The sequence below is a fragment of the Eschrichtius robustus genome, chromosome 14 (assembly GCF_028021215.1).
Source record: "Eschrichtius robustus isolate mEscRob2 chromosome 14, mEscRob2.pri, whole genome shotgun sequence".
Classification (NCBI taxonomy): Eukaryota; Metazoa; Chordata; class Mammalia; order Artiodactyla; family Eschrichtiidae; genus Eschrichtius; species Eschrichtius robustus.
This window is the reverse complement of record NC_090837.1, coordinates 33,276,891-33,290,813: the sequence shown is the minus strand read 5'-3', so window position 1 is coordinate 33,290,813 and position 13,923 is coordinate 33,276,891. Positions and strand designations below refer to the sequence as shown.

At 47.3% G+C, this 13,923-nt stretch overlaps 1 protein-coding gene across 1 annotated transcript in view; it reads right to left on the bottom strand.

Moving 5' to 3' along the window:
- L3MBTL4 (L3MBTL histone methyl-lysine binding protein 4) overlaps positions 1–13,923 on the bottom strand; it is a 307,787-nt gene that overhangs the window by 260,497 nt on the left and 33,367 nt on the right. Inside the window, exon 4 of the mRNA XM_068562443.1 lies at positions 3,919–4,010. Coding sequence (XP_068418544.1) covers positions 3,919–4,010 — 92 coding nt within the window. The remainder of the gene's footprint in view (positions 1–3,918; positions 4,011–13,923) is intronic.

The following is a 13,923-nucleotide window of genomic DNA, read 5'->3' as shown; positions in this document are numbered from 1 at the left end:
GCATGTGGGGCTTGGTGGGGCTCCCTGTTCCCAGAGGGCAGTTCAGAGCCAGGGCGGCTGTGCTCCCTCAGTTGCAGCCCGACAGTGATCTGACCCCAGGTGGAGATCTGGGTCCCGTCTTCATGCTACTCCTGTCCCGTCCCCCACCCTGCAGATGTGCAGACGGAGGCGCCTGGCAGGTCCGAGCGGACAGGGCAGGGTGGGCGGGCCGGGGCAGCTTCATGAGAGAGGGGGGTCTGAGGGGGACACGGACCCATGAGGTTTAACGAACAAGAGAGACACAAAGGCCTGCAAACTCGGATAAAGATGGAATAGTCAAGCGGAGCCAGCGTGGGGACCGGCCCCACAGGCCCGGAGAAGCCCCGTGTGGACGGGCCAGACCCCGGGGCCTCGACTCCAGGCCGACAGGTGTGGACCTGTGACGATCGACAGGAAGGAGGAAGGCTTTAGGGAGACACGTCTGATGAGGAGATGACTGTCAGCAAGACAGGACAGAGAAAAGTTTTTAAAACCAACCTCAAAACAATCTTTTAAAGTTTAAATCGAATCGAGATTGGCACATTCCACCAGTAATGAAGAGAAAATGTTTTAAAATTTTCTATGTCAACAGAAGGTGTTTACATCCTTGTATACTCATTACTCCAGATGGTAAAATAAATTATAAAAAAATGACAAACTTTGTCTTGTACAAAAAGATATTTAAAATAGACCTACAAGATGCAAAAAAAAAAACCACGTGCAAATGAAATAAGTGTATTCTTTAAAAAGACCCACACATTTTCTTGGTAGAATCCGTATCTGATCTGCATGACAGAATTGACAGTGTGTGCTTGTGTGTGTGTCATTGGTATGTTTTCTAAAACTTGACTATTAGAATGGAAACTATATATTAAAAGTAAAGCAATACTCTTCTGAGTAGTTTTCCATTCAGGATATGCAAACTATTCTAAGTTTTATTTTCAACATTGCACTATTAAAAGCTGAATGAGTTCCATCCCAGCTGGCTGACCTGAACACCATGGTTATAATATTTACACAATGAAAATGAACATTAATAGTCAAGAGCACAATACCAACACAAAACTGAGTTCAGTCTGATCCTCCTGCCTGGAAGGCTGGCATGTACCATCTGCCTTTTTTATTCTATTGAAACCTACTTTCGATCATAAACCATGCTTACTTCATCTTACATATACATATATATATATACACACACACACACATAATATATGTATCATGTAGATATAGCATATACAGAGCATATATATATATATATATATATATATATATATATATATATGTACAAATGCTCAGTTAGGGCAACATCTTCCGTCCTCAGGACAAACCAGATGTAACAGGTGGTGACTTCCCCTTCACACGCAGGTGGGACGAAGCCCCATCTCAGCACAAAACACCTAGTAAGCTCATTACTTGCATATTCCAAGGACAATCAACAATTCTCCCTCGTGCTGTTATCACGTTTTCTGGGGGTATCTTACACCCCAACTAGATGGCAAAACTTTAAGAGTCCGTGTCACAAGCACACTAGTGTTTCCGTCCAGGTCTTACGTGGTGCTTTGCACACACGGAGCCTGAGTTTCACCGTCAAGCCACACGTGAGTGGCTTGACGGTGAAACTCCAAGTGAAGGGAAAGGCTGCCACCACATCAGGTGCGGCAGCTGCCTCCTGTGCCAATGCCTTACTGTCACCTTCAGAGCTGACAGAGGTTAGAGTTCAGAAGCTTGAGGAAGTCATAGTTCTAGCCAAGGAACCATGCAGATGGTGCGCCCTGCCCCCTGCTCCCCTCCCCAACTGTGTTGGGTCTCAGAAGGTCAAGGGGGAGGCTGTATGGCCCACAGCCCATCATTACACGGTCCCCAACGCAGCATCAGGATCTACTTCAGGACAGAAATCCCACACTTGCCCTGGAGGTGCCTCAGTCAGCCCTAGGACGCAAGGGGAATCTGGGGAGAAACTCCGTTCTGCAGGAGTTCCTGCGTGAGTTGATGGACCTTAAAGGATCTGAGAGAAGAAAGTCTGAGAAATAAAGTGAACACACACTGGCTGAGATGAGGGGAGAAGGCGGGAGCTGGACGGGGATCTAGCACTTTGCTGCCATCGGCCAGAACTCGCCCTGCCCTGGGAACCACACACACTTCACCCCCGACATCCAAACATCGGACTCAGTCCCAGAGGATCCTGGTGGAGGTAAGAGAGGATCCCTGTCCTGGGGTCCTGGTCCGAGGACACACGCAGGTCTGATTCCTAGGACACTGTGTCCTTCTTGGTCAATCTCCGCCTTCGTGGCTTCCGGCTGCCTTGAGATCCTGGACGGTCATCTCACCAAGCACAGCCATCGGGTCACAAGCCTGGCCTGTGTCCTCGCATCCTGGACCCCAGCTAGGCTACATCTGCCCTTGGAGGTCATAGAAATGCACAGGCCTTCGCTGGCTCCTGGCCTGAGCCCTCTACCCTCTGACCTGGAGTAACCACTGCAGGAAGGGCATGAGACGGCACGGGGCGAGCTGGAAAGTGCGACTACAAGTTACACTGGGTCACCCCGGTCAAAGCCAACCCTCTGTAAACAGCATCCACACTCAGAAGTAAGGAGAGGTTTCCGGAAGCCACTCAACACAGCTGGTGACAAGAGCACACTGAGAACAGGCGCTGTGCGTCCTGTCACCTCGGGAACTTACACGCTTAGTGGAACGGACCCCCTAAGTCTTGTCACGTGACGGCAGTGGGGGCAGCAGGACCCGAGTCCTCAGCAGAACCTGCACAGACCTGAAGCCTTCTCCCCCAGGGGACCTCTACCCGCGCACAGGAGCCCCGAGGCTCCTCATGCTTCCAACCCATGGCCTCCCCGGCCACACCCTGAGGTTCTAGTTCAGCAGGTCTCAGGAACATGCACGTCCGTGTTTTCCAAAGCTCCCTGGAAGCATCTGGTATGACGACTGGGCAGAGAACCCACAAGGCGATATTCAGTATGTCTTAAATTGCGAGGTGCCAACACCTGCAATTTAAAGCAACACCTGCAACGAAAGCAACATCTGCTTTCGTTCCGTGTTGGCTACACCTCTTCTCCCCGGTTCTACTGCCATGTCCTAGATTAAAACTGCTAGCCTTCTCACGTAATAAAACGTACTACAAGTAACTCAACGGATGTCATGAAAAGTGAAGCAAATAAAAAGTTTTAGCTTCTTTCTGCTGGTTAAAATGCAATATAATGATGCAAATCTGATGCGATTTTTTTTATACAGATCGCCCCTGAAATAATGAAAACACAGCCTGTGAAGAACAGAAAGGGCATTGGAAGGTTTAGTACCTTGGGTACCAAGATGAGCCCCGGAGCTGCAAGCCCCTGGTGCCAGGAGTCATTGGGTGGAGCGAGTCTCCCGGGGCTGCTCCGGGCGTCCCTACAGTCAGGGACAACCTGCTTTCGGGGGCTCACTGTCCCCTCCAACATGCTGCCTGACCCACCACTTCACATGCAACACATCAAAACAGATGTCTGGCACTGATCCTTGGGTGGACAGATGCAGGTAACATCAGCGAAGAAGAAGAAGGACTCACGCTTGGTGCCTACCACGTGCCTGTTATAGCCGACGTCCTTCACACGCAGAGCAACCCAAGGAGGCAGGTGTGGTGATTCCCCTGCTTTACGAACGAGGACCCCGAGGCACAGAGAGACTGAATGGCCTGCCCGAGGCGGCAGTGCTAGGTTTCAAACCAGGCAGGCCGGCCCCAGAGCACACACGGAATCACTAAGGCTTGGATCAGCTTTGTTATGTCACTTTCCAGCAAAGCCTACAAATCAAATAAGTCGGTATGCTATCTAGGCAAACGATTTCATTTCAATGGATTCTCTTACATGTTGATTCCCTGCAAAACTGTAAGACCTTCAGGGATTTGCTCACCTTGGAAAACAGCTCAACGGGCGCTGCCACGGCCTCCTGTTCCTTCAAGTACTGCTCCCAAGACCAGGCCTCACGCGTGGCCACCGCAGGGGCTGGAAGAGAAAACACAAGGGCTGTTCTTGAAACAGTTAGTGACTGAAAAATTACGCAATTAAAGATAAATCCAAGAAGCAGACTCATTACTGAAACCGATGATCAGAAGACCAAGCAACCAACAGGAAGGAGCCTTATCGCTGGCGTTCCGTGAGCATCTGGTACAATCACGTCACCTCGCGTCCCCAGCTTTTCCTGGGTTAGAACGGACTTATGAACATGCCCCATCACCGACCGCCGATGACACGCACGCAGGACGGGCGCCCCCAGCCCCCCTCAAAGAAGAGAGAACAGGCACAGGTTCTCTAGAAGGTGATTTGGTTACTTTTAAGGCGAAGGACCTGAAATTTTTTTTATAATCTCCTTTCACTTTCCTACCTCTTCTTGGTGGGAATGTCAATTGGTACAACCTGTCGAAAGGCAACGTGGAAACTGTCAAAAGCCTTAAAAATTATTTGTATACTTTGAACCAGCCATTCTCCTAGGAATCTGTCTTAATGCAATTACAGTGATGTGCCCAAGAGTTTATTCTAGAACCCTTCATAATAGTGAAATACTGGAAACAAACTGAAGAGAGGGCTGATTAAATGCACTGTACAGATGTGTCATTTTAATAACAGCTCATAAAATTACATTGCAGAAGACTGCTGAATGGCAGAGAGAGGCTATGTTAATGATACACTAAGTGGGGAAAAAAAGTTTAGGAAACAAAATGATCCTTTTTGGTAAAATATATAATGGAAACAAAAAACACTAAAATCATGTAAATCAAAATTGTAAACGAAGTCATCTTTAGGTGCTGGGATTATAAATAATTTCTTCCCATTTTTCTTTGTACTTTAGTTTTCTGCTTTTCTAGATGTAATTCAATAAAATTTCTGCTTTTCTAGATGTAATTCAATAAAAATATCATTTTTAAATAATAAAAATCTGGCAAAAAAGATTAATAATTGAAGTTTATATTCTATGTTCCAGTAACTCCTTCTCTAGGGTTAATATGCTAAGGAAGTGGTCCTGATAAAAGCTGATGGTGAAAATGGACATCACACCATTATTACAGCAAAAATGCGAAGTAATATTAACATGGGAGAAAAGTTAAATAAATGTTATTTATATATACATATACACATATATGATTATGAAGTTGTCAAAAACTATACTTTTTATAAAATATCTTGAGAATTTTCTGGGATATCTTGAGAATTTATTATCAAAGTAAGGACACAAAACAGTATATATTTTATGACCTTAATTTTTAATATATAAATTATTACATATATTAATAAAACATTTGTTTTTCACATACTTATAAAGCCCCTTCTCCATGCAAGGCGATAGGCATATATGTGTGTCTACATATACAAACACACACGCACAGAAAAGAAATTGGAAAGAAAACAGCAAAATATTAACGGTGATTATACGTGGGTGGTGGGATTAATGTAAATATTCTTTCCTTGTTACTTTCTGCAGTTTAAAAATTCTCGACAAGCACTATTATAACCAACCACACACACACGCACACTTGCACACACACACTCACACACACACGCTCCTGGAGGATTCTCGTCAAAAGCGCTCTGTGAGCGTTAATTTTAACATTTATCTTGTTGTGAAGTGTCCCCGAGGAAGGTCCAGATGGTGAAAGGTTAGAACTACAAGCATGTTGGTGGTGACAGGTAGTTAGGCACACCTCAAAGTCAAACACTCGGAACCTCTCAAGACGGTAAAGCAACCTGATGGAATAACAAACACGAAACTCCACCAGCTGTGCAGGAAGAAGTAATGCGGACTTTTAATCACTTAAAAAATATGTTCTGAGCTCCTCTTCACATGCCGAGAAGCATGCTGCCCGCTGGAATAAGAATATGACCCAGTCCCTGGTCTAGTAAATGAAAAAGAAACAAATAATGTGTATTATTTTTCCCTTTAATAGTCATATATACAATTGACCAAAAAAAAGTAATTAAAGCTCAGGTTATAAGGAAAAAATCATATCAAATTACAATTTAAAACAGACCCACAGAGCATGCACATTAATAATTACTGTTTATCAATCACAACACACTGACCTGTTCTTGCTAAGAAATACACTTATTAAAGTATAAGAATTTTAAAAAGCACTTTAACCATCAAATGAGGCTAAGAGAACTGTTATCAATGGATTTCCTTGCTTTGTTTGGAAACAGTGCGACATCTCTGGGTGATTCCCACCAAGGAGCTCGCAGTCTGTTAGCCATCACAGCACTAGAAGATTTGCTGCCATTTCTACACGACATGAGATATTTTATTTTGCTAAACACAGAAAGCAATTTGACAAACCCTGAACATTCTCTGGTAAGATTATTCAACATCCCTATTTTCACATAAGCATTTTACAACATCACAATTATAAGCATTACCAAAAACATTACAGCAGCGTTGGCTCCAAAGCAAATATAAATGTCTCGTTTTCTACAACAGCTGCGTTCCTGAAAAACTTGTGTGTGAGGGGTGACATCACCACGTCGTCCCCAACGTAGAAGAAGGTCATTCCTCACAAGAACCACGAACGACCATTGAAGACCAAGACACACTGAGAGAACCCAGACCCGGGGGTGAGGCTGAAGCCGCCCCTGCACCCCAGCGACCCAGACGGATGCCCGGACGGACACAGTGGGAGGGGAGAGGAGGGGCTGCAGGTGACGCTGACCACACTGCCCCTCCCCCAGGCTTCCCCAAGCCTCAGGCTCCTCCAGTGGGAAATGAGGACCCCGGGGACAACCGGCCCTCACCCCCAGCATCCTGGATCACTGTGTGGGAGCCCCTATTCTGACCTCACCCCACGGGGACTGCAGTGGAATCTGGAGGGCACAACGCTGGGGACTGACTGTGATGGAGAGGAGAGAGGGGTTCGCGACACCGGCACAGGGATCTCGGGATGGAGTTCACACCTGCATCACCCAGGTGGGGACCCCAACCTGCAGCTCTGCTCACCTGCAGAAGCAAGTCAGGGCGCAGTCTGACGAGGGAGCTCGATGGGGTGCATACCTGCCTGAATTGGACCCTCAGGGAGGAGTTCTGTTGGCCCTGAGCCTGCTCTGCCCAAGCCCACGCCAGGTGTTGCATCCCAGCCCACCCATGTAGAGAGAGCCTTCCAGACCCATCGACCAGAAGCGCTGGGACAGTCCTGGAAGAGGTGTGCCCGGCGGCACTTAAGCAAAGCCAGTGGCCCTGTTCAGCCAGGGAACTGGGGTGCGGGTCAGCTTGAGATAAGATGACAAACAAGAGCTTTACTGGCTTTCAAGATGCTTCGCCCACTGCACCCGGGCAGGGGACCTACCTCACAGCCCTGCTCACCACCGAGTACAGCCTGTCCCCTGGGAATCCACCCAGACCACAGGGGACGCTGCGAAGCCCACTCCACAGCCCTCCGCACGTGGGCGCCTGAACAGGGAGCACAGCCTGGGGCCTCTTGTGTCTGCAGAGCAGAACCACTGGCCTCACCCTCAGTACACACTCAGGCCTGACTCAGGCCCCCAGCAATGAGCTGTGCAGGCCCCAGGTCCCAGCCTGCTGCCCCGCCAGGGAGGGAAGCTAACTCACACCCCATCCACTACTGAACACGTGCCCAGTCCCGGCCGTCCCGTGAGCCTGACCAGAGAGCCCAGGCGACTGCAGAGCCCGCCCTCCAGCCCCACCTGGGGAGGAACCCAGCCAGCCGTCGTCCACCTGTTCTCGGCCGGGGCACAGCCCCCATCCCTGTCCTCTGAGCTCAAACGGATGCCTCCCCCCAAATAAACCCTAACAGCAGGCCCACCTGCCCAAGGGCTTTACCAGCAGACACGCCCAGGAACCCAAGCCCAGCTGACTGGTGAGGAACCGTCTCTGCCAAAGCAAACTGCACAGCCTGGAAGACGAGCCCCACTGCTCAGACGCATAGATTCCAACGTGAGGAACCAAGGATCATGAAAAGCCAGGTAACTATGACACCAGCAAAGGAAATCAATAAAGCTCCAATGGCTGACCCTAAAGAAAGAGTGAATTATGAACTGTCAGACAAAGAATTCAGAATAGTCCTCTTAAGGAAGCTTAATTAACTATAAGAAAACACACACAGACAACTAAATGAAACTAGAAAAGCAATGCATGAACAAAACAAGAAGTTCAACAAAGAAACAGCCACCATCAAAACAACCACAATAATAACAAAAAAGCCCGAGAGTTCAAAAATACACTAACCGAACTGAAAAATTCAATAGAGTCTCAAGAGTAGACTGGACCACGCAGAAGAAAGGATCGGCAACCTGGAGGACAGGACACTGGAAATTCCCCAGTCAGAGGAGCAACAAGAAAAAAGGAGGATAAGAGAGAAGAAAGCGGGGCGGAATTATGGGACACGGTGAAAAGAAACAATATTCGCGTTACGGAAATTCCAGAAGGAGAAGAGAAAGAGGAAGGGACGGAGAGTGTATCTGAAGCAATAATGGCTGAAAACTTCCCAAATGTAGGGAGAGAAATGGACGTTTCACATCCATGAGGCCCAAAAGGGCCCCAAATAGGTTGAACCCAAATAGGATTACACTGAGACACATTATAATTAAATAGTCAAAAGTCAAAGACAAAGAAAGAATTTTAAGAGCAGCAAGAGAAAGAGAGACGTCACATACGAGGGAATCCCCGTAAGACTATGAGCGAATTTCTCAACAGAAACCTTTCAGGCCAGGAGAGAATGGGACAGTTTATTCAAAATGCTGAAAGAAAGCAGGGTCAGTGCTTGGATGGGCTGGAGGCTGGTGGTGTGTGCATGTGTGTTACACCCTATGAAAGCACAGGTGCACTTGAGCCAGGCCACGTCCTCACAGACAGCAGACACTGGCATGCACAGGGTTAGCTCTTAGAAGCACCCCCTTTACAAAGGGCTCACCAAGTCTAAGAGGACCAGGCAGCAACATCATCCTTGGAAAAGGGGTTGGTACACTGAGTAGGATACATCCCAGACCAGATACCCGTTAATCCTGTAAACCACAATTGTGTCCGGCTTTATCATTTCAGATCTGGAGTTTGGAATAGTTGAGTTTATTTAAATTGACAGAAAACAACCTCTACTCCTTTATTTCAGCTCTTTATATGAACAGTCCTCCATATGTGCGTGCTAGTGTTTTGTTCTCAACTCCTCTTATAAAATTCCATAACATAAAAAGCACAGCATGCTGTTTAAAAATGGAAAGAAGCCCTAGCTGTCATTTAGCTCTGCGATTTTTTTCAAACCTTAAATTTCTTTCTATCTTGTCATACCCTATAATGGAAAAGAATCTGAAAAAGAATATATATATTATATATACAGATATATACACACACACACGTATAACTGAATCACTGTAAGTCAACTATACTTCAATAAAAAAAGAAAAAAAATTATAACAGCACATTGTTAACTGAAGGTAATTTTACCATATTTAATTATATTGATGATTTTGAACACTCTCTTCCTCATTTAAAAAGTGATGCATGCTGATTTTAAATTCACTGCCAAAAAAAGGCATGATCTGTCAACAAACAAAACTATATATCCAATTTTCTTTGGGGACCAAATGTACATTAAAATTTAACCATGTTATAGAATCAAAAATAGATAAAAACTGTTTCCAAAAATAAATAAATAATATTTTTTAAATTAAATTAAAATGTTTCATCAATATGGGGGCTACAAGAATATTCTCTCTAGTATGACCCCATTTTTACCTACAGAAGTATCTTTCTAGGAGCCCCACCATGAGACACCCCATGAGTACAGCTATGCTGCCTGCCCCACGCTCTGGCCACTTGGCATCACATTGATCCCCCTCGGAGAGCAGAGACTGACAGATGAAGCCTCACCTGACACTAAGAACACCTAGTTCTAGGAAACTGCACAATACTTATTAATGATTTTCTAAACTAAAATTTAAAATGGCCGGGGGTGAAGAATGAATAAACTGTCATTCTTAAGAACAGAACCACGTAAATCCTGTAACTCATATCCCTGAGAGACACCTTCCCAATTCCATTAACCGTAATCACAGCATTTCACACCAACGTTTCAACTTCATTTCAAAAGTTACGTTGCATCCGGCTCCATTGGCTGCATCTTAGAAAATGTGAGAAAAACATTTTTTTTTGTTGGTTGTCGGTAGCAACCAACCAAATTTATTACACACAGATATAAATAATGCCTCCCTTTGTGGTACCAACTGGAAATGATACAATTTTCCCAACGTTATAACAACTTATCACTGCTGGGAAATAACCCCGAAACAGAAGCTCCATGAATATAACTGCACTTCCCAACCTCTCACATGGTAATAACTCTGCCGTGTCTCCATAGCAAGGACTTCCGCCTGCTCTGCTGAGAACATTTTTCATTTGCAAATGTAGGCTGCGTCTCATTCCAGTACTGAATTCAAAACCAGTTGTTGCTCATTTCCCTGCGCATAGCGTGTGCTGAGAGCCAGGACACGCCAGGATATGCTCGGGGACTTGACTCGTGCTCACGTGACATCTACTCTAGTGGGGGAGACACACGTGCAGACAGACAAGTGTCACCCTCACCCGGCATACGGAGGGACTCACCGTTTCTGTGAATAAATAGGCAGGCACAAGGGTTAACGTGCACCAGTTAAGAAACCCAAACAATGCATCTGGGAACAAAATAAAGAAGGATTAATTCTGACCAGAGGACGCTTCCTGGAGACCGCTGCTCTCCCAGACAACCAGAAAATCAGCAGGCGGTCCAGGGAGAAGCAGCAGGAGCAAAGGGACAGGCTGCAGAGGGAAGAGCCCCTGACAACGCCCGTCTCGGCATCACCACGGAGCCTGTGGGACACACGGAGCAGAACGCAGGGTCGCTGCACGGGGAGGGAGCAACCGTAAAATCGGGCAGGTTCTTCCAAGTCGGAAGTAAGAACTTGCTCTAGCACCAGTGCTGAGTAAGAAGGAAACAAATGCCAGAGACAAAGACTGAAGGCGGAACGATGCCAACAGTCCAGGCAGAGGTCACGAGGGCGTTCCCTAGAGAAAGGCGGGGAGCCAAGGGGCGACGCAGAACTAAACCCGAAGGACCTCGGCCAACAACTAACTGCCAGCGGCGGGGTGGGGCAGGGCGAGGTGGTCCAGGGAGGTGGATCCATCGGGGGAACCCAGTGGGGGATCGGCAAATCGAGGGAGCGACGCAGGAGGCTGCAAGGAGGACGGGTTATTGTCAGAGATGTTGAGTTTTAGGTATCTGGAATAATCTAAGCATATATATATCCAACAAAAGGAGATCTCAAATTTTTCAGCAAGAGGCAACAACTGAGAAACATGGAGAAAGAAGAACCAAGGTCAGAACGTGTGCATCCGCATCAGGGGTGAGTGAAGAGGTGGGGAGGAGGACGGGGGACAAGGAGAATGGGCAGGGACCCAGGGACACACACAAGACCTGGAAGTCAGGGCGGCAGAGGGTCCCAAGGGCTGAAGGACCAGCACCGTCCGATGCGGAAGAAGGTCCAGCGAGACCAACGTGGGAGAAGCAGCTGTGGCCGGGCGGCCAGGGTGTCACCGTGACCTCAGGGACAGAGGCTTCGGTGGAAGAACATGCTCGGAGGTCAGACTGCACGAGGCCAAACGCTGAAAAGAAAGTCTCAGGGAAGCAGCAAGTGTGCCACGCTCTAAGAGGCTTGCAGACGAGGAGAAGAGACAGGTCGCAGGAGAGCCGGAGGGGCACCAGTCACATGACGGAAAAGGAGCTCTTCTCGTTCTTAAGGACTGCAGGGAGCAGAGGGCATTTCAAGGCATCAGCTGAGGGGCAAGAGCCGGAAGACAGAGATGAGGCTCCTAGAAGAGGGGCTGACCCAGGGGGATGTGCGGGACAGAAGACTCTGAGAACACAGCAGCAGAAGGGCCCTACTAACGTCAGAGAACCTTCGGGAAGGAGAGAGAAGACATCACCCCAGGACCTCGATCTCCATGACCAGGAGTGCGTCACGCTGGGAACACATGGGCAGGACAGTGATGGAAGTTCCTCTGGGACCAGATGTGAGGCGCACAAGGCCGTCCTGAGAGCCGCTCGGCCAAGCCGGTGACTCTCAGAGGGGCTCCCGGCAGTCTGGGAGCGGAGCAGATAGTTCAGTCCGTGGACAGCTGGGCACCGATGAGGAGACAGCCCAGTTGGATGAAGGGCACCAGCCTCGAGCACATAAGATGAAATGCGCCAGAGGCCCCACCTGGCCGGGGGCGCAGGAAGTCAGGAAACTACTGACGAACACAGAGGAACAGAAAAGCTAACACACAGGACGCGAGTGCTTTGACAAGCTTCCACGGAACGAAGGAGTAGAAGGACCGTGGTTCTGAGGGTGTGACCAAGAGAGGATTTCAGGGTCCAAAATGCGGTGACTCAGCCATTTCCCCAGGTGTTGCCACAAGTGGACAGAACAACAATGCACAGGACCAACACCAGAAACCTGTGTGCAGCGGAGAAGAGAGGTGTGTAAACAACTTATTCTAATACGCTGGTTTACAAAGTGTGGTCACCCCCTGTAACTTGTGAGAAATGCAAGTTTTGGAGGCCATACCCCAGACTTAATGATTCAGAAACTCTCCACTTTAACAGTTTTTCTAAGTGATTCTGATGCATGCTAAAGTGTGAGAACCACTGTTCTTAATTAACGTGAAGAAACCTACAAAGCAGAGAGAAAACTAATTATGGTTGATATCATCAAAGAAGGCTTCCCAGATGACGTGACATGTGCCTTAAAGGATAAAGTTCTCAAAGTGTGGTACTCAGAACTACAGCATCAGTATCACCTGGGGAACTGTTAGAAACACAAATTTGGGGCATCAATTAAAGTTTTGGGCATCTACTGAATCAGAAACTCTTGGGGGGATGCCTATGAGCTGTTTTCACAAGCGCTCCCTCTGAAGCAGCTCATGTCTGAGAGCTCCGGCTCCGGAATGAGGGTCAGACTCCAGCTGCAGATGGCCCTAGAGACAGGGGCAGGACTGAGAACTCTTTGACCACAGCCCTGTTCTTGAATTTCCATGAGTCCCCATCCTCCCCCAGCATGAATTTTACAGTACGGCCCATTTCCTGAGGAAGCTGGAGTGATCTGTCTTCCTTGCAAAAAAATCTAATTAAAACACCACGGGAAGAATTTTAGTCTTAAGCCTATATATATGCTGTGAAACCAGCAGAAGTTTTTAAGGAAAGAAATGCCATAACAAGTTTTGGACTTGTTTCTCCTCTGCCCTGCCCATTGCTGGTTTTTTGGTAGTTTTGATTTTTTTAAAGACACTGCTGGTTGCAGTTGTAGAGATGATGGAGTAGAATAAGGAGACAGAACTGATACCAGAGGTAGCAGAAAGGTGGCTGTTTCAACAAGCCAGCCCGAGATGACGAGGTCTTGATGTGATACAGCTGGTGAGGACGGAGAGGAGCAGAAAGGAGTCAGGGAGAGATCTGAGTAGGACCTGACATGCTGGACATCAGTGAGGTGGCAGAGAGACCGAGTTTACAACTGTGCTGAGACAGGCTTAGAGGGCAAGATGAATACGTTTTCAGAGATGCTAAACCTCTGAAATCTAAAGGGTCTAAAGGATATGCAGGATCAACTATCTAGGGGGCATTAAAAACGGGTTTTTCAGGAGAAAGATCGGGACTGGGAACTTGGATTTCATGGCCATCAGTGTCCAGGGGGGTTGAGATTCTCCAGGAGTGTATGAAGAGCACAAAGTAGGCAGTGGGACCAAGAGCAGAATTCTAGGGAACTGAAGTATTTCAGATGTGGGCAGAAGAAAAACAATCAGTAAAGGATAGTGAGAAGGAGCAACCAGAGAACAGGATGAATGAGGGAGGAAATACTTTCAAGAAGTAGAGAGTAGTAGCTATCAAATTTAATAAAAATATAAAACAACTTG